Here is a 22,693-nt window from a genome sequence, read left to right as displayed (position 1 = left end):
TAGTAGAGGATCACATTTTTATTTAACTCATTACAATGCAAATCAATTCACAACCTGCCGTTAAATACTTTCTTTGTCAGTGGGCAAACGGGCAGGTGGCCAAATGATTATTTCTCAATGTAGATGTATGTGAGCATTAAAAAAAAGTACACGCGACGTGGCGAGTATCCTATAGGTTAGGTTACGGTTTTTAATTAAAGACCAAACGTTCAGGTAAGGTAAGACACACCAGATGAACCCAATGCAGATGCGCCCAGATAGACGGTAATGGGACACTGAATGTCAGCAGACTTCATGCAGCAATGAGAATGACAAAGATGTTGCTCAAATTATGCTCCTAAATGTCAAACAGCTTTATGTGTGTGTGTGTGTGTGTGAATGTTTTATAAATGTAATAGAAATCGGCGTAGGGCTTTGGAAAGGCGTCTATCTTCTGTAATAGCTTGTAACACATCATGATCACTGTATTCGTTGCATTTAAACAGTGATTTATGGGGTATTTATAGAACTTGATCAACTATAGATTGATCAAGATCCTTATAGGAGTCATAGATGGAGCTTTGACTGACGTTTGCCACGTTTGATGAAGTGAAGTTATTGTTTGTAATTTAGAGGGATCTGATGGAAAAGTGAAAGGTATGAGTGTTTAAAAATAGAAAATCTTTCTAGAAGTGAGCGAGGCTGAATCAGGTCCAGATTCTGATCTATGGTGTCCATCAATGAGCCAAAGAGAGAGAGGGAGAAAGAGTTTCCTCCTGGCGGAACAGGTCATCAGTCACATTCAATAGTGCCATTGCATTGTATTTAGTTATGGTCAACTTTTGTTAGAAATGGAGGAATTACCGTAAATGAAGTATTATGTGTAGCTGTGGGCTTTGACTTTTCACACGGAGGTATCTGTGGACTGTGGAATTTAGCTAATTCCCTTAAGTATATCCGGGCTTGGGACCGGCTCAAGGGAGACCCGACCTGTGCTACCTCTGAGACTGCATTATATCAAACCCCTTTTATGATTTATGATGATTTGTTTCATGTTGCACTTTGGCATTGAAAAAAAAAAAAATCTTAGTTTGTGAATCCTTTTCACTGACGATGGCAATAAAATCTATTCGGATTCTGAAGTAAATCCTGATTTTTATTATGTTTTTGTATCCAGACGGGTATCCGGATCACTCTCTAAATATAATGGAATCTAAATTGAACCAAGACCCATCTTAAGATTTATTTTAATCGAGATCCATCAGGCAGTTTTTCCATAATCCTGCTAAAAGGCAAACAAGCGCTGTTAAAAACATAACCTCCTTGGTGAGGTAATAATATGCAACAAAATGGACTGTGATGAAAAGACAATGAGAGAAAATTCAATTCAGATTCTGCAAATATTCTATTAATTTGACACGCGGTTCGGTTTCATGTTCAGTAGTAACTGGTTACTTTGACACATTAAGTACATTTCAGAATCTGTTCTTTTTCACTTAAAAGAAATTGAATCACTCCTACGTTTTACCACAGTTCATATTTACACAAATTATTGCACTTCTGCTTGAGTAACTTTCCCCCCCCACAATCTGCATATATAGGTCAAAACCCCTCACACTACAATCCAACAGCTGAAATGTGATTGGTCCCTGAAGGGCCTCCTCAAGTTGAACATAGCACAATTTGCAAGTTTAGAGCCAACATCAAACAAGGCACATAAGGAAGCATGCGTGGATGCTGAATATGAATTTGGCCACATTTCTGTCCACCTGAATGCAGTATTCACTCACAGTATCTAGCTCTGTGGTCTCTGTTTCTTTCTTCAATAGTTTACTCTGTATGGGACTGAGAATTTGGTGTACAGTGGATTCATACAAGTCAACAAATGCACTGCAGATACTTAGAACACAACCAAAAATGATGCAAGTGCATGCAAACACATTCCAGAAAAGACCTATACAGTAAGTTGATAATAATAATAATAATAATAAAAGACAATTAAAAATGAATGAATGTGTTTCTAGCGGATATCTAATTGATCTATATCGTGCTGATGCTTAACCTTCTTCAGTAACGTCACGCATGCAGCCTCTGCCACATTACATGTATTCATTTGAGGCAACGCTCATCTGGGAAATGACCAGTGAATAGCGCATTGTTGGTCCGCGACCCCATTTTTAGCGTGAGAGCTTTCACGACTACAATCTCCGGACATGTTTCTATTGTCATGGAAATGAGATGATGCAATTTGTTTGTTTGTTCTAATTCGATTAGAAAGAGATTTACCGGGTCACATTTATTCATAATGAAACGGCATTCTGACCATGGGAACAACAACTTGGTGAAGGTTAAGACTCCATGCTTTACAGCAATTATATCTTTATAGGATGGAGTTACAACACAAATTTCCTGCCTTATAGTGATGGTGAAGAACTGCTTTGGAACATCAGCACCATAGATGAGGGGTTTGATTTTTTAAATCCCAGATTTGGGAGTCTCCGCTGTCTGATTTCTTGCTATAGTGAAGTTGAAAGTCGAGGCGAGGATGACAGCGCCAGTGGAGCATCAAACCGATCTTATTAATCAGTAATCAAGCTGACTAAGGGCTTCAAAAAAATGTCCTCCAGCTTGGAGACGGAGGAGGTTTTAGTGCTTTTATTCTCATCACATCTAGACGTATTCCAAATTGCTTGCACAAACTGACACATAGTTTTATGAGAGATTTTGCCATACATCTTTAATTGTGCAACTATATTATTATTGTTTTATTGTCTGCTTTTTATTAAACACACACAATGCGATGCACTTATTGGTACTGTCTTAGTCTTTCCCACCATGAGTGTGGCCATGCATCATACTTTTCTACTCTGAGCACTTTATAATCTGCTGCAGAAAATATACTGTACTGTATTTATATATATTATTTTTCAAAATGAAGCATTAATAAATTTCCCGGTGTATTTTTTGTTCAGTGACATCGAGTAATTAAAAATAAATAAATATACCTATTGCACGGGAAACCTAGAGGTCACTAATTCGTTTACAAGTCATTGGATAAACTATTGCTAAAAAGACTGCTCCCATCAGGAAGTTCATCCTCTTTAATAGCACCTGTCGTTTTTCTCTGGGATAAATCTACTCGAGATTGTTGGCTAAAAATCTTTTATTAAATTACTAGTTTTCTGCCAAAAATCTATCTGAATTAGAAAACACTCTTAAACCTGATGGTCTCATCTGAACTCTGACACAGCGACAATTTTGCAGCATTTCTCTGCTCACATCTTGGCTGGTGTCCAGCGGAATCTGACAGATGCCTCAGAGGAGACAATATTTTAGCGTTTTGAAATCGTCCTTTGTTGTGTTGGAGCCATTATAGTGGAGAATTTTCCGAGTTTGATTGATCCACAACAAACGGGAATAACTCAGAGGAGTTACAGCAGTGGGTTCAGACTGTTTGTTCATGAACCTGTTTTGTTAGTTTGCTTAACTCTCTTTGGTTCTTTTATCTCTGTCAGAGGTGTAATGTCTACAAAGAGAACTTTTGAAAAGAATACAAATCAGCGCTTCAGCTCGGGCGATGGACGAGAATGATGTGGGGGGCGAGGCAGGTTGTATTCCTTTCTTGTCTTTATTAGGCTGAACTCAAGGCAGCCATTATCACACGCTGCCGTCGATTCCTTCCCGTCAGTCCCTCACTTCCGTCACACATTTAAAATAGTATTTAAAATATTCTCATTGTGTAGAGGCTGAATTACAGATGTTTAAAATGTACTTATCTATTTAGAAACATTCATTTATAACATTTAATAGCTTGGCTCTTATTTTTACAGTTAAAAAGAATTCACGGGCAACTTCATTTGTGGCTCCGTTGCTTTTACTGACCTCAGATTACCGAAGGCTGTTATTGAATTACATACATTTTGACATTCTGGGGCTTGACTCCTGTGTGGACTTCAGAGGGGATTGTGGAAGCTTAATGGGCTTATCCCACCTTGTTATCCCCCATTGTCCTCTTCCATCCATCCTCCTCCTGCCTTGGATAACCTCTGCTGCACCAAAGCCAGTAGAAGTCCAGAACCAGAGCTTCTGCACAGTGGTGGTCTTCATTCTTGGTGTTAGAATCCCCTCTGATGTTCCTTAGATAGTCACAGATGGTTATCAACCATAAACACATGCAATTTATACAAGTTTTATTTATTTATTTTTTTGCTCTTAGAAGGAATTTACGGTTTATGTAATAATCGATCTTCTAAAATTGTGGAAAAACAATATTTGGCTGAGCCACTCACTGCCCTGCTTCTAACATCAAGGTCAAGCGTAGCAAGGTCAAGTTTTAATGGATAATGCAATTACTAAAACAAATGGAGAAAAAAAAATGGTTCTTGACATATGTTCAATCCCCCCCCCCTACCTCATATGAAAAGACAGATGTGATCCAACAAAGGCGTGTGATGTCATTGGTCTGTCACCCAGCAGCACTTCCTGTTATTGGGTATTCAGAAGTCTCACTGCCGTTGGAACACGCCCCCTCAGTTGTCGCAAAGTCCTGCAACGTGACGACCTGACAAACAGGGAAGCTACAAAACCAAATGTATGTAATGGGTACATTACTACAATATTTTTGATAGCAACATAGACAAATTGCGCATTATGTCTTGATGACTATTACTATATTAAGGGGCTCACCTTTGTGCTGGAGGTTTGCTCAGACACGTATACGGTTAGGCTGCCACTTGGCAGGATGAGCTTTGACTTCGTCTGAAGTCTCTCTTTGGGCCCAATTAGAAAGTTAGAGGCACAAACGTGTGACCTACCCCCCTGCAGTGACTCCAGAGCTGTGGAGTCAAAAAACATTTTTTGTACCTCAGACAGGTGACCAAGCTGTTATTTCACCTCCCATGACAGCGATGTATAGCGCGTTCAAATAACAAGCTTCCGCCTTCAATCCTTACCTCCGGTCATGCTGTTGTTGTATTATGTTTGTGTGTGTGTGTATGTGTGTGTGTTGGGGGGGGGGGGGGGGGGGGCATAATCTGATTTTCAAGTAATTTGAAAGCGGTTTACAGTGCTAATTGACTGTTTCAAATTAAACAAGGCTCTTCTGATGGCAGCTCATTGTAAATAAAGCAATAAGAGCTATACCTAGCGGCGCGGCAAATGAGGCGCTTGTGCCAAAAACGGGATCTTTAATGCAACATGATTCAGAGGGAGACATTCAAAGGACATTTCAAGTCTTGCTGTAGCTTACAGGGCATCTCAAAAAGGAAAATGCTTACCACTTAAACAGGGATTTAAATAAGTGATCATTTAAATTGCCACCCTTAAATGAAAATAGACCTCATAGAGCTGACTCCAGATCTCGCTCCACTTTATCCAATGAGATTTTATTTCTATATTTTTTTCTAATTAAAAAGTACTTTGATTGATAAGTAACTCAAGTACTTATCAATGTCAAACAACAATAAACAATTTGTAAACACTCAAAAAAAGTGAACTACAGGGTTGTGCAAAAACCTTTTCTTTCAGTTTACTTGAGTTATTCACATTTGTTCAGCAATAATAATTATTTATGGTAAATGCTGCTGCTATCACTTTCATTTACATTTTATTAAATTTAAATGAACTTTTTCTCATGAAATGATGCGATATTTGTGTTTATGCTTATTTGCTTATCAATTTAAGAGCTCACAGAGTTAAGCAGAGAAAATGTACAACTCCTAATGAGATCTTCATTTTATTGAGGAACACTGTCCTGTCTGTCCTGCCAGCGGCTGCATCACTATCTGCCTCCTTCCCTTTAGCCCACCTGTTATTTGACACCCACAGCCAGCCCTGTGAAATAGCTTTTATACTGTCATCTCTTGGCCCATCACATCCCCAGCATGCAGCTAAACTCCTACACTCGTCCCCTGCCTGCTCTGATATGTACGGCCCAAAGAGATGGCCGCGAGCTCCAGTTTGATACAGACTATTTTCTGTGTGTGTGTGTGTGTTAAACCAGGACAAGAGGGCCTTATTTGAAGGGGCAGGGGATATTTTGGTTTTGCGATCTGGTTCGGAGCCTTGCTAACCCACAATGTGATCATTAATTGCTGAAGCCTAATTGTCTAATAAGATCAGACATTGTGATTTTCGGCGTTCTTCTGACTTTGTACCTCCTGAGTGATAGAAAGTTACAGTTTCACCATGCTAGCATGATTTCAGGCTTTATATTACATTTGTTCAATGCTTCTTTCATTATAAGGTAGATGGACCGGCCTTTGCTTTCATCTCTACCACTCACCCTCCTTTTATCTTTAAACCGTGACAGTTCTCAATCCAGGTTTGTCTCCGGGCCTGACGTGAACGATGACTTACTTTTGATGGGTTTAATGGGACTGGGATTGCCTGCAGTGCCCTGCCGAGCTGTCTGACTTCCAGTCATCCCGTCTGCCTCAGCAAGCTTCACCTTTAATAATCCATGCATATTTCACCCTTAAGAAAAACCTCATTCAATATTACATTCTTAAATTTTATATTCACCACGAATCTACAATAATCAATGCCTTCGCAGTGTTTTTTTATGACAAAAGTTCCCAATCCAATATTATTCTAATCTTCTCTACCCTTGCTAGTCTGATTAGGTCATGTTTTCATACATCTGTTTCCTCTCGTGTCATTTTATTGATATCACATTCTGTTCCAGAAACATCACCCTGATTGTCTCCCCATCCTGACTTAAACTGTGTCTTGTTATCCTGCCTCTTGCTGGTTTATGTCTATGTTTCCATACTTGTAAATGATTCCCTGTTCTGTCCTTACTGTGTACGGACTCTGCCTTATTGGATTGTTTATGTCCGTTCATTGCTTGGACTCACCCTCCTCCATACATTTCAAACTGCTCTACATTTTATTTCATGGCTTTGCTGCTGTTCTTTCTTTCCTATATTAATATTGAATAGACCACTCAGTTATTAGACTCCCAGAAAGTCTGAGATCTTTCATCAAAGTAAAAAAAAAAAAACCCACATTCTAAATATATTTACCGGTAGTTTCTTCAGTGCCAGCCAGACATTTTTTCTTTACTTCTGCAAAAATATTACTTTGAGATTTATTTGTCAGCTTCTTCAGGGTTTTCCTTGACTGCACTTTTCACTTGTATGAACTCAAAAGGAAATGTGCATCCTTATTTCTGCCAGTTGGAAAAATATGAAAAACTAGAAAAGCCCTCAGAGAGCGCAAACCTCCGCCAAGCAGCTCATTCCCCTCATAATTGGATTTACACCATCCGCATGCTGATCTGGATCATCACCAAAAAGGCTCTAAATTGTTGAAAAGTAAAAGTGTATCAGAGTTTTCAATGTTAAAAAGCAATATTTTTTTCTTGACCTCATTCTGGATCACATCCAGATGAAATTCGGTGGTGAGATTGAGGTCCCGACCCTCCACGACTGTGTCAGATTACATAAAGATCGGTCAATAATCAACGGAGATATTGAGGAACAAATGTTGAAACTCCACTGACTTGCGATGTTACCAAAAATGTCAAAGTGATCCAGAATCCAGAATCTCTTCTGGATCATCACCAAAATGTAGGCGACTGTTCCTGGTAAGATTCCCAACATTTCCTGAACATTTAATCAGGATCCATCCATAACAGTTTGAGTTATATTGCTAAGAGACAAACCAACGCCGGCGAAAACATTCCATCCATGGCGGAGATAAGAATCATTACTTTCACCTTATCTTTATTCACTTGGACTTTTCTAATTCCCTTCAACATTACCATCCTGTACTTGTTAACATATTTTACATGATCACCAACATAATAAATATGTAATGTAAAATCAACAGAACTGAGATCCAGAAATCAATTATCTTTGGCTGCTCGTCAGTGTGTTAAGTTAAGCCTACAGTGGCAAACACAGACACTGACTATAGGAAGATTATACAACTGTATCCCCCATGCAGGTTGACACAGACAAGCCCGTCACCACGTATGTTATTGTATCGCTCAATCATAAATAAGGTTAGCTCAAGCCCAGGGACAAAGGCGACGGAGCACAGCCTTGCGAGCAGTAATGGGAGCGGACAGAGAGCGACAGCGGCAGCCGCGGCAACGCAGAAGTCAGGGCATCGACTTGGCAGGCTGAGAAAGACGAGGCGCTCTCGTGTCGGTTGATAGGCTGACTGGATTTCAGAGCGAGAGAGCAGGGCAGAACGTGATGAGCAGATTTATGACAGCATTACCATGAAGACACGATTGTCATTGTGTTCTCCACAATTTGTTTTAAAAACAACTTCATAACCCATCCATCGGTTTCCTTGACCGCTTTACCCGTGATCGGGCCGTGGCTGTTGCTGGAGCCTATCCCAGCAGTCTGCGGGCAAGAGGCGTGGTACACCCTGGACAAGCCGCCGGTTCATCACGGAGCTAACTTAATACCATATATACAATATTACTATTGTATATCCTATGATCCTATTATCCCATAATAATATATATTTTGATTCTGTACAAAAATATATAATAAACAGTCACAGGGGCCATTTTTTCCTCAATTGAATAATAATATTCAAATGTTGCATCTTTGCCACAGACAAACTGCCAAATGGGATCCAAATCCAGCCTATAATTCCCTTATGAGAAGGAAGCAGTGAGTAAAAGGCTCAATAATCGCACATCTCTGTGTGGTTGCAGGCTTAAGTGTCCGCTGGGCTGTGCTCCAGACAGCTGATGCGTGTTTCAGCCTGCGGTGCTGTTTGCACCCTCTGAAAAAAATAAAAAATAAAAATAAAGGAGCATAGCGCTGTGTGTGTGTGTGAAATCATCCCTCCCATCCATACTGTCAACTCAGCAGTGCTTGGCATCAGTGTCGCTCTCCTCCTCTCGCCCTGCACAGGCAGGATGCCTGTAAACAGAGACAAAACAAAAAGAACACACAGCGGTACACGCAGTACATTGTCCTGTCCTCTGTTCTCAGACTTCCCTCCGCTTCACTACCAAAACTCTTCTTTAAAATCTCGATACAAAGACAACAGCCTTGAGCAGCTCTATGGTGCCGTTTTGCAAACATCCAAAAACACAGAAGAAACTCATCAGAAGACTTTTTAAATTTGTTTCTGTGGTTCCAGGGATTCTTTTTTTTTTTTTTTTACTCTTTTGTTTACCATTTTCCATATACAAAGGAACAGATGCAGCTCAAAGCAAAAGGAGACGCAGCGTGTAAGTGGGGCAGCAGCAGAAGCCCTGGCAGTTGCAGGTCTGTGTTCTGGGGGCTCAAAGGCAGCCTTGGCTGCAGAGGCGAAGAGTTAAATTCAGCGGTTTGTGGACGCTGGCTGCAGAAGATTTTACGATGAACTTGTGTCCATATGTTTAGATATATAGGATGGTTTGATACACACCATAATTCGTTGTGACATATTGCCCCCCCCAATGTTGAAATTGACACTAAAATTGATATTTTATGGGATTGACCAGTCAATGTCTGGCTGCACAGCACAAGGCTGCAAAAAACACTCACAAGCAATTCCTATTGCAATTCGGGCTAAAGTAAATGTTTTATTCCTTTTACTTGTTCATACAGTGTTAAAGGGCGACATTTTCCCCTCGCCCTCTTTGGTGCTTTATTTTGGCAGCTCCAAGTTTAATACCAGAACACATTTGAGTTGGTCTCATCGTTAAACGTTTATTGACTAATGCTCGCATGTGCAGCCGGAAGCAGACATCTGGCCTCTTGCTCCGTAGCTTGAGCAAAGAGCCACGTAACATGGTGCATTGGGCATTTAACAAGAGTTGTTAATTACGTCAATTACCCCTCCTACACAAGATAAGAAAACACACAGTGCCCCACTCTGTGATATATGTAGGGGAACCTCTGTCCCCACTTTCCTTTCTCCTCCTTATCACAAGTTGCACTCCCAGTCTGGTTCACATCAAAAACAGATACTATATGTCGACTCCATGTATGAGTTAATTATAAAGAGTATAAAAAACACACATAGAATATAATGATTATTCTAACAATTGCAAATGGTCATTTTTCTCCATTAAAGCTTTAGTTCTACCTAGCACTGTTTGTCATAACCTAAAGTCAAATTTAATTACCGCTATGTAAGACTAAAAAAGTATTTTTCAGCTAGGATTACTTCTAGTAATGTGACTGCATTCAAGGGAGAAATCATGCCGGTGGATGACTTGTGTTGGAAAAGACCTCAGAGACATGTCCTCATTCTCGTGCCAGTCTGGTCTTGGTGGGACGTCTGGCCTTGGGGGGACGTCTCCTGCTGCTGCATGCCATCCTCCGTTGACTTTTTTGCCACGCTTTGTCTCTCTATCACTTTCTCTCTCTCTGATTATTTGTTGTTCTCTCTCATCCATTGTTAAAATCTTCCCATACGCTCCACTCGTCGGAGCAGGTGGCAAACCACAGGTGGACTCGCACTTCCTCTCGTGCTGGCCTCTGCCCTTCTCACCCAAATTTGTGTTGCTACTGCGCTCTCGAAACGAGGGAGGGAGGTAGGAGGCCAGGAAGTTCTTACTTAACTGACTCTCCTTCTTATGACCTTGAAGCTCGACATAACTCCCTTGTTATTCGGGAGCTCTTGTGAATTCTAAAATACATTTCCCTTCTATTCTTTCCAGTCATTGTTTTATTGCACCGGTTGCTAAGTGTGGATTAAGAATCACAGCATTATAGCAATTCCTCTAATCACATTTTAGCACATTAGTGATCTTTTGAAGAAAAGGGAATTCAATGGGATAACTTGTAGAGCATGAAGGAACCCTATTTGAGAAATTAATGTCTGCAGTTAATGAAATGTTTGAGATTTATTCTTTTTGACAAAAATAAATAAACAAAAAAACATTACAGCAGTTCCCTGGGATATGCGTGACATTTAAGAATGTATTAAGAATTAGTGACCTGTGACCTTTGGGAGTTTATATAAATTGGATTCTATTTCATTCCTCATTTAACGTATGGGGAATATATAATTTTTTTTTTTTTATAGCTTTTCTGTGCCCCCCTGTGTGAGCGCACATCGCCTCAGGCTAATCATCATGTGTGCAATTCAAAAAACATGCATTCAAATGCAGCAAAATGTCTTTGAAACGTAAGTTTTATGTTCAAACTGAATTCATTTATGCCAACTCAGACATCACCATGAGTAAAAATGACTGACTTGTGATTATTGAAGTATCCTTTTGAAGTCCAGGTACACGTTTCCCCTAAATTTTCCTCTCCTGCTAATGTCCCTCCAACTTTGAAGGAGATGAATAGCCGGGTTTACTACGGCAGGGAAAAGATGCTGAGGAGGCGAGAGGCTTGACAGAACTGCAAAGCTTTATAAATGGATAGAGGGAGCCCTATGTGTCAAGGCTGTGCAGGAATAAAATGTGAAGACAGGACTGGAATGGATGAGCGGCACCTCCATGTTGGCTGTGCTGGCACATTGACCCCCTCCGGTTCCTGTGATGCAAAAGTCCACATCTTTGTCAACCTCTCTGCCTTTTGCAGAGGCATAATTTCAGCAAAGCCATGAAACATTGCAACATGACTGCGTTGTTTGCTCTTAGAAGTAGTGTTATCTTTAGCTATACTTGTGTGCACACGGCTTCCATCTCTTGAATAATTCCATTTGTTCCACTTTGAAGATTGTCTCTTTCCTCTCCTTTGGGAATACATAAATGTCTGCTCTTAGAAAGAGGTGTTTATGCCTCAAAAACTGGGATGTTGTGTACATTTCAGTATTTTTCTGATTTTGTTTCACCTTAGTGAAATTAGATGGAAGTCAATTAATGATTTGTTGGACGTGTAACAGCTTAATTATGACCCTCGTATTTATTCCAGGTAGATAATTCAAGTATCTAAAAAGCTGCATATTTTGAAGCCATTCCCTTACATGCTTGTCTTACGGCAATCTGTCATGTTTAGCAAAGGGAATTCTGCTGACACACAGGCTGAAGGAATCTGCACACTGCTTTGGCAATCTAATTTTTGTTTGGCTCCCATATAACTGGAATTTAGACCTATTCCTCTCTTCAGTAAAGAACCCCTTCATAATGCCTTCTATAAATGAAAGGTAAGGCGGTAAGGTGACTTTATTTGTACCCGAAGGTAGAATTGGTTTACAGCAGTTACACTTCAACTGTAGCCCGCTGCTGGTCACAGCGTGCGCATGCGCCCGGGCAATGTGGGTGAAGCGTCTCGCCTGAGGACACAACGACAGTGCACACACATGTACACATGTGCCCGGGGATCGAACTGCCAACCTCTCGATCATAGGACGACCCTCTCAACCACTGCGCCACCATCGCCCCCGGCTGAACGAATCAGATTCATAGCACCAGAAATAGAATTAGTATATTTTCTGTTATTAATCTGACTTTTTTCCTTTTCTTTCCTGTTGACAGAAAAATCCACCGATGATGCCTCTGGCTTCTCATCTCTACAAAGCTACCCCACAGCAACAGCTACTCCTCACCCATTAGCTGACCTGTCGGTGGTGGAGGAGGAGGTGCCTTTCTCAGATTCTGAAGGCAGAAACTTATCAGGGCAGCCGGCCTTTTCGTCTGTCTTAAATGTCATGGCAGGAACTGCCCGAAATCCGGTGAACCTTGATCAAACCTCACCGACAATCACCAGGGATGCGACCCATATCACCCAATGGCCTTCATATAGATCCAGCCATGACTCAGAGAAGTCCTCTTCGTCGTCGTCTGCGGGGGACAAGCTCCTACTCACCAGCTCAGGTCTGACTTCTAATCGTCAACACACCACCACACCTCAGGCTGTTATAATGGCATCAACTGTCTCTCAGCCATCATACGTGTCCTATGTAGATGGAGACACAGATGGCTTACCAGCAGCACCATCTTCTTCACCCTCATCGGCACCATCCTCCTCCTCTGTGTTATCATCTGTGGCATATTTCTTTTCTCTACCATCTTCCACCGGGTGGATAAAGAAAGCTGCTTCGTCATCTCAGAGTCAAAAGACTGCGTCCAGCCTTGGCCAGCAAACATCATCACCGGCAGGGTCTCTAGATTGGAAAGACAATCCAACAGCCAGACGAGTCTCCACTCATTCGCATGTTGACCTATCAGCTGTCACACAGAGTCTGCAAAGCACGGCAAACACACTGTTAAGCTTTCCGAGTGAAGCCAGCATTGAAAGGATCAATGAGGTGAAAAAACACTCATTATCCTCACCAGCAGATAAAATAAACGGTTTAAGCGGAACATACCCAAGGAGCACAAGCACAAAAATCATCAAGGCACCAGCAACTAGCGCGCATGCATCATATTCTACTCCACACCACAGAGAAAAGCTTTTAGAAATCCTCTATACACCGTCAGAAGGCCACGACCGAATTATTAACTCTACGCCTAATATTGAAATGAGAAACTCGTTTCCCAACAGTCACATTGTCAAAAGGCAACAGGAAGCTTTCCAAGATCCAGCATCAGCAGTGGGGTCTACCTATTCTGAAACATATTCATTTTTTAGTATTGTTACCCAGCGGATGTTAAGTCACACAGCAAGTACAGATAGTCACACTTCGCCAGTCACGTCGCCTCTCGGTTCGCATGTCACACGTCCAACTGTGTCCCCAGCGGCGACGTTCAGAGACACCGGATCGGTTTCCACAGAGTCCTCCCAGTCGCTTTCTGAATCTGCACCCACTGATATAACACCTATCTATTCTAGCACAGTGTCCTCAGAGCATTTATCTAATACTAGTGATTTAGCGATGGCAGGGGGTCACGGCAGCCTCGGAATGCCTTCCAACAACATAAGCGGCAACAAAAGAGAGGCCACCGAAGGGTTAAACTCTGTAGACACTCACCTCAGTGGGTCGCATTCACGCACTCAGCCAAGGCTGCAGTCCACTCCTGGTTTCCTTCCTCATCTGATCACCAGAAAAAGCCCAGCTTACTCCCAATCAGAGGCCGACTCGCCTCATTTGCTAACTCTAACAGCGTCACCCAGTATCAGAACTCGGGGTCCTGCAGGATGGTGGATGGCAAAGACGACATTTCCCTCCCGCAGTAGGACAGTATCAGCTTCTGGTTCAGCATTGAGAGGAAATCTACCAAAGGACGACATCTATAAAACCATTTCTAAAAATCTCTCGCACTCCTCTTACCAAAGCCACCCTCATCGTAACGCAGGCCTGTCAGCCGATAGTGACTACAGTACTGCAGATCAAGCTGAAACCTCTCAAATCGACCCCTCACAACGGCCGTTTCAAATATCACCTGAAAACACGTTTCCCCTCAAGTCTTTTACATCCGCTCTAAATCCACCTCCGAGTAATCAGACCGTGTCCGCCATTGAAATCGCTGCGCATATCACGGCCCGTCGCAGTACGGCTTTGATTTTAGAAGCGGATGCGAGTCAACGCAGCAAAGCAACACCAGCCAGCAATGTTCACGTGGCGCGTGGAAAGAGGCCCACGGAGAGCTTCCACAGCAGCGGTGCAACGAGTTCAGCTTCTCTCTCATTAGGTGGGAATGAGAAGTCGACTGTAACCGGAGACACCACCTTCAACAAGAAGGGGTTTCTTCTGGAGCATTTCACAGCTCGGTTTCCACCTTTCACGACTACAGGAGATTCCTTTGTTTTGAATAAAGGCTCTGAAGGTCCGAGCAAAGGATCTCCGACTGGAATCCCTTTCGCTTCAGAACCTTTTGAAGCTTCATCAAAAACGCTTACGAGTCTTCCTCACAAAGACGACGTGACGGCCATGGGCAGTTACGAGCAGTCTTCCTCTTCCTGGTCAGGCACCATCCTCACTCTGAAGAGACACTCGACTCCTCACTCCGGGGGATCAACTACCAATGTGAAGGCTGATAAATTAACTTTTTATCTCGGTGCACAATCGGCTATGCCTTATTCAGCTTCGTCAAGAGATAGCAGAAGCTCATTGAGTGCTATTTTAGGCTTTGGCACTAAAGCTATGGCCAAATCTACTGAGTCCATCTCTTTTCAAAGCACTTCTGCTGAATTAGGAAATGCTAATACTGGCTTTCGTTGGGTAAATTCTCATGCGCCAGCGGATGGAGCAACATTTGAACATCTAAAGCTGAAAGATGGACGCGAGCACGGCGTGCATCTATTGAATTCAACTGAGCTAACTGCAGTGAGCAGTGATCCATTCTCATCTCATCCGACTGTTGTAGAACTGTCGTCTTTTTCACGTGTCAAAGGAACGTCAGGAGATGGAGAACAGAGTCTGAATTTGTCCCCGGCTAGTCTTCATTTTGGAAACGCCACTGCTCCACCAGCATGGGATTCAAATCGCTCTCTGCCCCTCTCTCGCATAACCACTGAGTCTCTAAGATCTTCACCAGCGTCTTCGCCTGCGTTGGTGGATAACGGCGAGCACAGCCCCCCTCTGGCAGACGTGGGCTCTCTCGAATATGCATTTGATTCTGCTGACAAGCTATCAAACAACCCAGCACTCCATTTTTTTGACAGTGACAACAGCGGTAGTGAAACTGATTTGAATTCACAGGGGTTAGCCGTACCAACAGAGCTGGTGCCATCATCTTCCTCATTTCATGCATCGCCATCATCTCCTGAGACGCCATTATCATACAGTAGCACGAACGCTTCTCAGTTGTCCTCCTTAGCGCCATCATCATCATCATCATCATTGCCTCTGTCATCGTCGACATTACAGTCAGACACCGTGACGTCAATCAAAGCAACCGCTGCATCATCATCATCATCCGTTTCTCTAAAACCAGCGCCATCACTGTTCCCATCTTCATCATCAAGTCCAACCTTATCGACAGCTTCGGAGGAAGTGACCGAGACGTCTGTTGTCCTTACAGAGACGGGGACGGATGAGTTAATGACTGGAAAATCCCAAGCTGTCGCTCGACCTTTCCCCAAAGAAGAAAACGTGGCCAATCTTGCCCCCTCTCAACCAGTCAGGATGACCCTTCCTGCTGGGCCCCCCGAGAGGACATCTCAGGTATCACCTCTACCCGCTCGACAGGACAACACAACCGCCTCTGTCAAGATCACCGCCACAACAGTAGCTTCATCCATCAAACCTAAGATCCCTGACACCACCGCGTCTTCCCGAAGAGTCACCACGGCAACCCAGCAGTCTACAACGACACCGTGGCCCACACTAATGACCCGGAGAGCGGCGGCCACTACGGCCAGCAGGACTCAAACCAGCAGGAGAGCACTCACTGCGCCTTTCCCCAGAACAAGCGCTCCCAGGGAGGGCACTGCTGTGTTTCTCTCCCCTTTTACCACCACCACGGAAGCTCCACCGCAGCAGTGCAACATCACAGAGCGATTGTGGGTTAAGACAGGTAAAAACCTCTGTTGCCACGGTCTTAAAAGAGTAACATAAATGAATGTTCTAACATGTTGTCTGGTGTCTATCTTTGGTTTCCTATTTTTCATTTTGTTTTGTCTGTCTGGATCTCTGTCTCCAAATCTCTCAGTCGTTTCCATCTATGTGAGAAGAAACAGGCTGGACAGCATTCAAAGGCAGAACCTGCGAAGGGGACTAAGTCAGGGCCTCCGAAAAGCTCTGAATGATAGTTCAGCCCAGGCTCAGGTCAGACTATTATCAATAAATACTGATTAAAGGAAGAAGGCAGCTCTTATTCAACATTGATTTATTCATTTATTCATATACAGTCAAATACGCCCAGCAGTGCTTTTTTAAATGAACATTTATGTGTATTGGTTCTTACTTAATGTTAAGTTTATCCTTGAGGACTGAGGCGATGATGAATGAATAACCTTTCTCATAAAATATATCTTAAAGGCAAGTTTTATCTGGAATATCAGCCTGTATATTTCTCATGCAGTATGTCCTTGTTCGTCGGCCTTGTTTTTCTTTCTTGAGTTGGCGCTACGCTGCTTGGTTTGTTTCCCACCATCAACTGTTGGATATAGTGTGATAACGACAATCTGTTTATCGCATCAAGTGCGCATTTCAACTCGTTCCACAGCTGAGGAGCTCCAACGACAAAAGCCTGGTTCCCTTCAGTCTTAAAGCGTGAGCCGGGAACAGTGAGCAGGTTCCTGGCTCAGGGTCTCAGGCTGCCCGCTGTCGGTAAATTCAGAAGTTCAGATATGGAGGCAATAAAAGGGCTTTGAAGTAAGAAGTAAAATCTTAAAATCACTTCCAAATCAAATTATCAGCTAGTGCAAGGTCATCAAACCTGTAGTAACGTCTTTTTCTGTTTTTTGTTGTTGTTTTTGTCTAGCTACATTATTTAATGTTGATTGTTCTCTGATTAACCCTTTTAAAAGTCCATTACAGCAGTCGACATGTCGGGAAGGAAAAGCATGATCCTATTTTTGGCACCATTCCTCCATAGGTTAGATTCAAAGAGCACACCCAGGGTCCTGACAACTTTACCTACTGTAGACTTGGATGCATACTGTTTGGACTTTTTTTTCTCCATTTTTATTTAACCTTTATTTAACCAGGTTTGTCCCATTGAGATCCAATGTCTCTTTTACTAGAGAGACCTGGCCAAGGACGGCAGTACACAAAATAAATGATAAGGATCAATGATAAGGGTCTCTGATTCAATTCGGCTTTAACTTGAGAAAAATTCACAATTTATCTAAAAGTAACTTTAGGATGAAGAAGGTCATGTTCAGACTGAGTATAGCTGGTTTATGCACAGACAGCATAATATTTTCTGGACAGTAGGTGAAATGCAAGTTGATAATTTTATTTTGATGGCATCTATCAGCATTAAATACATACAGTAGAGTAGAATGAGAACCTGTTGAGACACCTTGCTAATAAAAGGCTTAAAGCAGCGTTAATATCCATACGAGTGCAAATATATATGTAAAATTTATTCAGACAGCCTTTTGTGGGGCAGACGAATGAAAGAAAATGTATTATTTTGTAAATATGACTTTTTATAGAATTAAACTGTTGTTTGTACGAAACAATCAAACAATCTTCTAACACTGATGAACACCGAATAGCACTAATTATTTATCTGAGGGCTTATTAGTGTGGCGTAAATTACATTTACACCAAGGACCCTCATGTAGGCGGAAGAGATGAGGATTAATATAGAAATTAGGTTGGCTGAAGCCCGTCCCAGAAGGAAATGGGTGATGTCACATATTGGAGTAAAGATAAGATGTAGATTAGGACTTTGACGGTGCTGCAGATGAGAGCTGCACCAATTCTTGCATAATTAGAAGAGACCTACTTCTGTTTGAATCAATACATATTTCATTTCATAGGTGTTGTTGCATGAAAAGTAGAGATGCTGGATTTGTTTTATCTCTGGAGAAAACCAATCCGAGCTTTTCCCCTGCAATAACGACACAAACAGATCCAGTGCACACAAAGTGATCTCTCTGTCTGCGGATTAGCCTTTTGTGGAACATATCAAGCCTCCCAGTGTGCCGGAACCATTATCTCACTCCAATAGGCCCGTAATACCTCCTCACAGTACGCCTTTGTATCAGGAGCACCTCTTCGGAATGATGCTAAAATACAACTGGTGAGAATTAGGAACGTGATCTTAGAGGGGGGGGGGGGGGGTTGTGTGTAAAACAGAAAGGGAATAATGTTAGAGAGTTGAAGAATAAGACAAACATTAAAAAAACACGATAGCAGAATTTTGGAAATAGATTAGCAGGGGTCGGATTCCTTTCCTGTGACAAAAAGTAATCCTTCCCTCCAGTGGGCTGGATTACCCCGAGTGTTGCAGTGTTGGGCAAATGTTAAGTACATCTGTGTGTGTGTCTTTGTCTGTGTTTTATTTGTCTGCAACCCTGTGAAATACAAGAGCTGTATTTCTCAATATGGAAGTATCAGATAAATGAGAATAGGGCCCGTGTCCTGTCCATGTGAAGGTCAATGCACTCACATTTTGTCCCCCCCCCCCCCCTTCTCTTGCTGTTGTCTCTGGAGGCGCCTTGCTTCGGTGCACTCCTGTCCTGTTCCTTTTAGCACCACTGCTTTCTCGCCCAATAAGAAGCAAGCATTTGGCAAGGGGAATTTAATTATAGGTTATAAATGGTTGGGCGGAGACCTTCGCGTGGTGCTGATGCTAAAAAGATGATGAGGACTAGACCAAATGAGCTGAACCATGTGACTTAAACCACTCGGAAGCTTGAAGAAAGGATAAAAGGAAAGTATTTTTGTGCCTCGGAGCGAGGCGCTCTCCTGTGACGTAAACTTTCCAAAGGAAGCGATCCATTTGGGTTCATCTTTTAGCAGCCTTTGAAACCATCAGATAAACTTAGTGAGCGTGTGTTACCAAACTCCGGCTTGCTGGAAATGCAATCTCTTAATAACACTTTCACACGGGGGGAAGCCTGAGCGGATGAAGTGATAATAAAGGGCTCTTTTATTCGACTCCGTAACAAGGCTGAATTGTGAAGAGGCAGAGTGTTGACTCTTGTCTGTGGGGACTGCAGGCGCTTAGCGCTTCAGCCAGTGGATCAGGTCAGCACTGGCTTTCCGATGATCTAGATAACGGGGCCTGCATGGCCTCACCTCTCCTACATTCACAGAGTTCCACCTCATATGTCATTATTAGCGTTCAAGTTCCCAAGTTCACCCAAAGCTTCCTGACAGATGTGAATTTGTATGCGTCACGGCACGCTTTTACTCAACACGTACATTTCCCCTGAGGGTACTCTGATACCTCTGGTCTCTTGGTTTAGAGGTGAGGGATCATAAAGCTTCTCTGTCCCCAAACTCCCTACTTGACAGTCCCTCCCTTGTCTCCCTCATCTTATTCTCTTTCCAACAGGCATCCCTTCCCTTCGGCTTTCCCCTTCACATCGCTGCTTTCCGTAATCACTCTCTTGTTGCTCATGCTTTCATTAGTGAGTGGTTGAAATGTGCACTTAAGTGCGTCATCAATCCGGTACAATTCGATATCTTGTCATTTTGCTCCCTTGCTAATACGACTGATAGACGTTACCTTGTGATCCTTCCCAACGGGTCATACCCTGAATATCTTTTGCCTGTTAAATTTACGTCACAACACGTCCAACATAAAAGTATCCTCATCTGTTTCTTTTTTTTCTTCATTTTTTTATTTTCCAGTATAGAATGATAATAAATGTTAATCTCACTTCAGATAAACAACTTCCACAGGCCTTGTTTATAGCTTTAACAAGTGTCCCAGTGAGCCAGCATGAACATTATCATCGTGCTGTAGGTGATGCTGCTAAATGGAATAAATCCGTCAGTGATTTCTTTATTTTCACAACTGCTTTTTTCCTGTGCTAAAATGTCTAATTGGCTTATAAAGGACTTTCACATTAATCAATCGCAAAATTGGCTTTTACAGAGGAGGTGAAGATGGTGATGGGTTTTCTCTGTGTACTGTCATTTTTAAGCACTGCTCATGCTGGGCATGCGGTACTTGACCACGCTCAGTGGTGACCCTTTTAAACAGACGGAGCAGTCGTGCACTATGGTGTTAAATAATAGCTGAGAATCAGACCGGCCACATGGTTAAAGCTACTGATGGGGCTCTTCAGAGACACCGTTCTTTGTACACTTTCCTCTTTTAGATGGAGACAGTTTTTGGTTCTCCCAACATGACAGTGGCGTATCATGTGACCGGAGGGGACATTGTCTATCCTCCCTTTGTTGTACTCGAAGGGTTGGACTCCTACGGCCGTGATAAGCTGATTGCAGACTTGCGGCAGTACCTCCCCATGGTAACGGCTCTGCCCCTTACAGTTGCAACATGGAGACCCGGCCCGGCCACTGCCTTCCAGCTTAAAACAGGTCAGCCAGGATGAAAGCAAACAATAATTCAGAGATGAGCTTGATGTTCCTGTTATTTTGCTCCTAGTGATTGTGCACTACAACAATTTAGAAAATGAAGATTGTTTTGAAGGAAAATAGAATAAATCTTGCGATACCACATCAAAGGAGAAAAGGACAATAATGCATGTGTATTTATTTAGAGATCAGTATTAAGTAGCATATTCTATGCTTCCAGAACACATCAAACATCCAGAATCACTATATTTAAGCACTGTGAAGAGTAACTCATTCTGTTTGGTGTTGCAGTGCTGCAGTTTGTGGGTGCAGGTGATGATCTGCGGTCCTGTCGGTTCTCTCAGATGATGGAACAGAGGCTTGAGAAGGTGTTTTCTGAAGCACAGGCCAAAGTACTCAACACCAACAACAGACTCTCTGTTCAGGTACAGTACTGTGACAGGTGTGTTACACTCCTGCCTCTGTGTAGGTGATCTGTCGTAATGGTAAAGCCTCAAATGCTGGTATTCCAGATAATATTAAAAAGGAACTGACATTTGACCCGGATAAAGACCTGTCTGCATCCCGCAGCTAAGCTAAACAGCGTTTGCTGGATACTGCTTGCAGCGTACTGGAGTGAATGTGACTTTGGCAGTTTTATCCCCTGCTACACATCAATATTATCATGTGGTTTAAGTGATTTGGCAACAGATGCAAACCTTAATGCAATTTGTGAACGATCGTCCCCTGGTGCATTGGGTTCTGCCTCCTGAACTAGTTCTGCTTCTGAGATGGAAATTAAGCATGTTTAGAGAGGCGATGTTTGCATTAATTTTAATGAGCTGCCACATTTAAGTGCAGCCGATAATAAAGCTAATTTGATGATTATGCTTGAATGAAATATGACAATATTATTAGCGCTTATTCCATGCTTTGCTAATTCCCGTATTTTAGATTTGCAGATTAAAATATAATTATATCCGCAGCATTCTGCAAAGCAAATTAACCTGAACCTTTCCTGTTTTCCTTCCCAAGATACTGAGTGTCTCCCAGGCAGCGTCTTCGCCTGCTGTGTCATTGGTTTACATTGTAAGGAATGGGACTGCCATCCTTAATGGGACCACTGCCTCAAACCTTCTTGGCCAGCTGTCAGCTGAGCTGGTGGGCTACTTCCTCTTCTATCCGCCCCTTATCATTGCTGAACGTAAGTTGCAATTTGCTTTGCGAAATAATGAAATCTGTTAGTCAGGAGAAATTCAATAACACAGCAAGATGAGACAAGAGAAATAGTTCTTGTCGTCTCTTGGGAATGAGCTGCGCTCAAAATACAAGCCAGACTGAACAGATGCCTTGTGCTGAACTGTGCACGCAGTTCCGTGTAAAGTTGTCAGCCAGTGTCTAACAAAGCATAATAATCCGCCATCTTTGGTTCACAATGCTTGGATGAAGGAATGGGTGATCGACGAGGCAATAAAATTATAGAAAGCCATGTTTATGTTGGTACTTACATAGTCCGGACATTCTCAGAAAGGTTTCCCTAGGCAACAGTAAATAACAGGAATATCCAGTTTCTCAGTTTGCTGCCATTCTTTTACTTTTTACGATCACAGTCGTTTCTTTAAAGATATTTGACGCAAATGCGCAGCTAAGCCCATGCTTTTAATCTTAGCCTAATTCAACTGAGCGCTCCATTTGTGTTAGAGTTGTGCTTCGAGGAAAAGCAAATGTAGAGTGACAGGGATTCAGTGGGTGCCTAAGTATCTATGTATCCCAGTGGATTCCCAAGAGGCGGCCTGTTCCCGTCGTCACACTGAATGGAAATGATGTCTAAACTGCTTGGCAGAGGAAATTATTAGCAGATGCAGGTGAGATAAAATGACAATAATTTGATTGATCATTTTTAGAGTATTTTAATGATCCCGGATGGAGAAATGTACGGGGTTTGCTCATGCTATTTGTAGTACTAATATCAGAATGATGTGTTATA

The 22,693-nt window shown here is 42.4% G+C and overlaps 1 protein-coding gene across 1 annotated transcript in view; it reads left to right on the top strand.

Annotated features, from left to right (window-relative positions):
• kiaa1549lb (KIAA1549-like b) overlaps positions 1–22,693 on the top strand; it is a 42,304-nt gene that overhangs the window by 4,221 nt on the left and 15,390 nt on the right. The window contains exons 2-7 of the mRNA XM_068741033.1: positions 12,374–12,712; positions 15,803–16,297; positions 16,433–16,548; positions 20,511–20,730; positions 21,019–21,152; positions 21,742–21,910. Coding sequence (XP_068597134.1) covers positions 12,374–12,712; positions 15,803–16,297; positions 16,433–16,548; positions 20,511–20,730; positions 21,019–21,152; positions 21,742–21,910 — 1,473 coding nt within the window. The remainder of the gene's footprint in view (positions 1–12,373; positions 12,713–15,802; positions 16,298–16,432; positions 16,549–20,510; positions 20,731–21,018; positions 21,153–21,741; positions 21,911–22,693) is intronic.

The sequence above is a fragment of the Brachionichthys hirsutus genome, chromosome 1, assembly GCF_040956055.1.
Source record: "Brachionichthys hirsutus isolate HB-005 chromosome 1, CSIRO-AGI_Bhir_v1, whole genome shotgun sequence".
In the NCBI taxonomy this organism is placed as follows: Eukaryota; Metazoa; Chordata; class Actinopteri; order Lophiiformes; family Brachionichthyidae; genus Brachionichthys; species Brachionichthys hirsutus.
The sequence above is the reverse complement of the archived record's forward strand: the minus strand, read 5'-3'. Positions and strand labels throughout refer to the sequence as shown.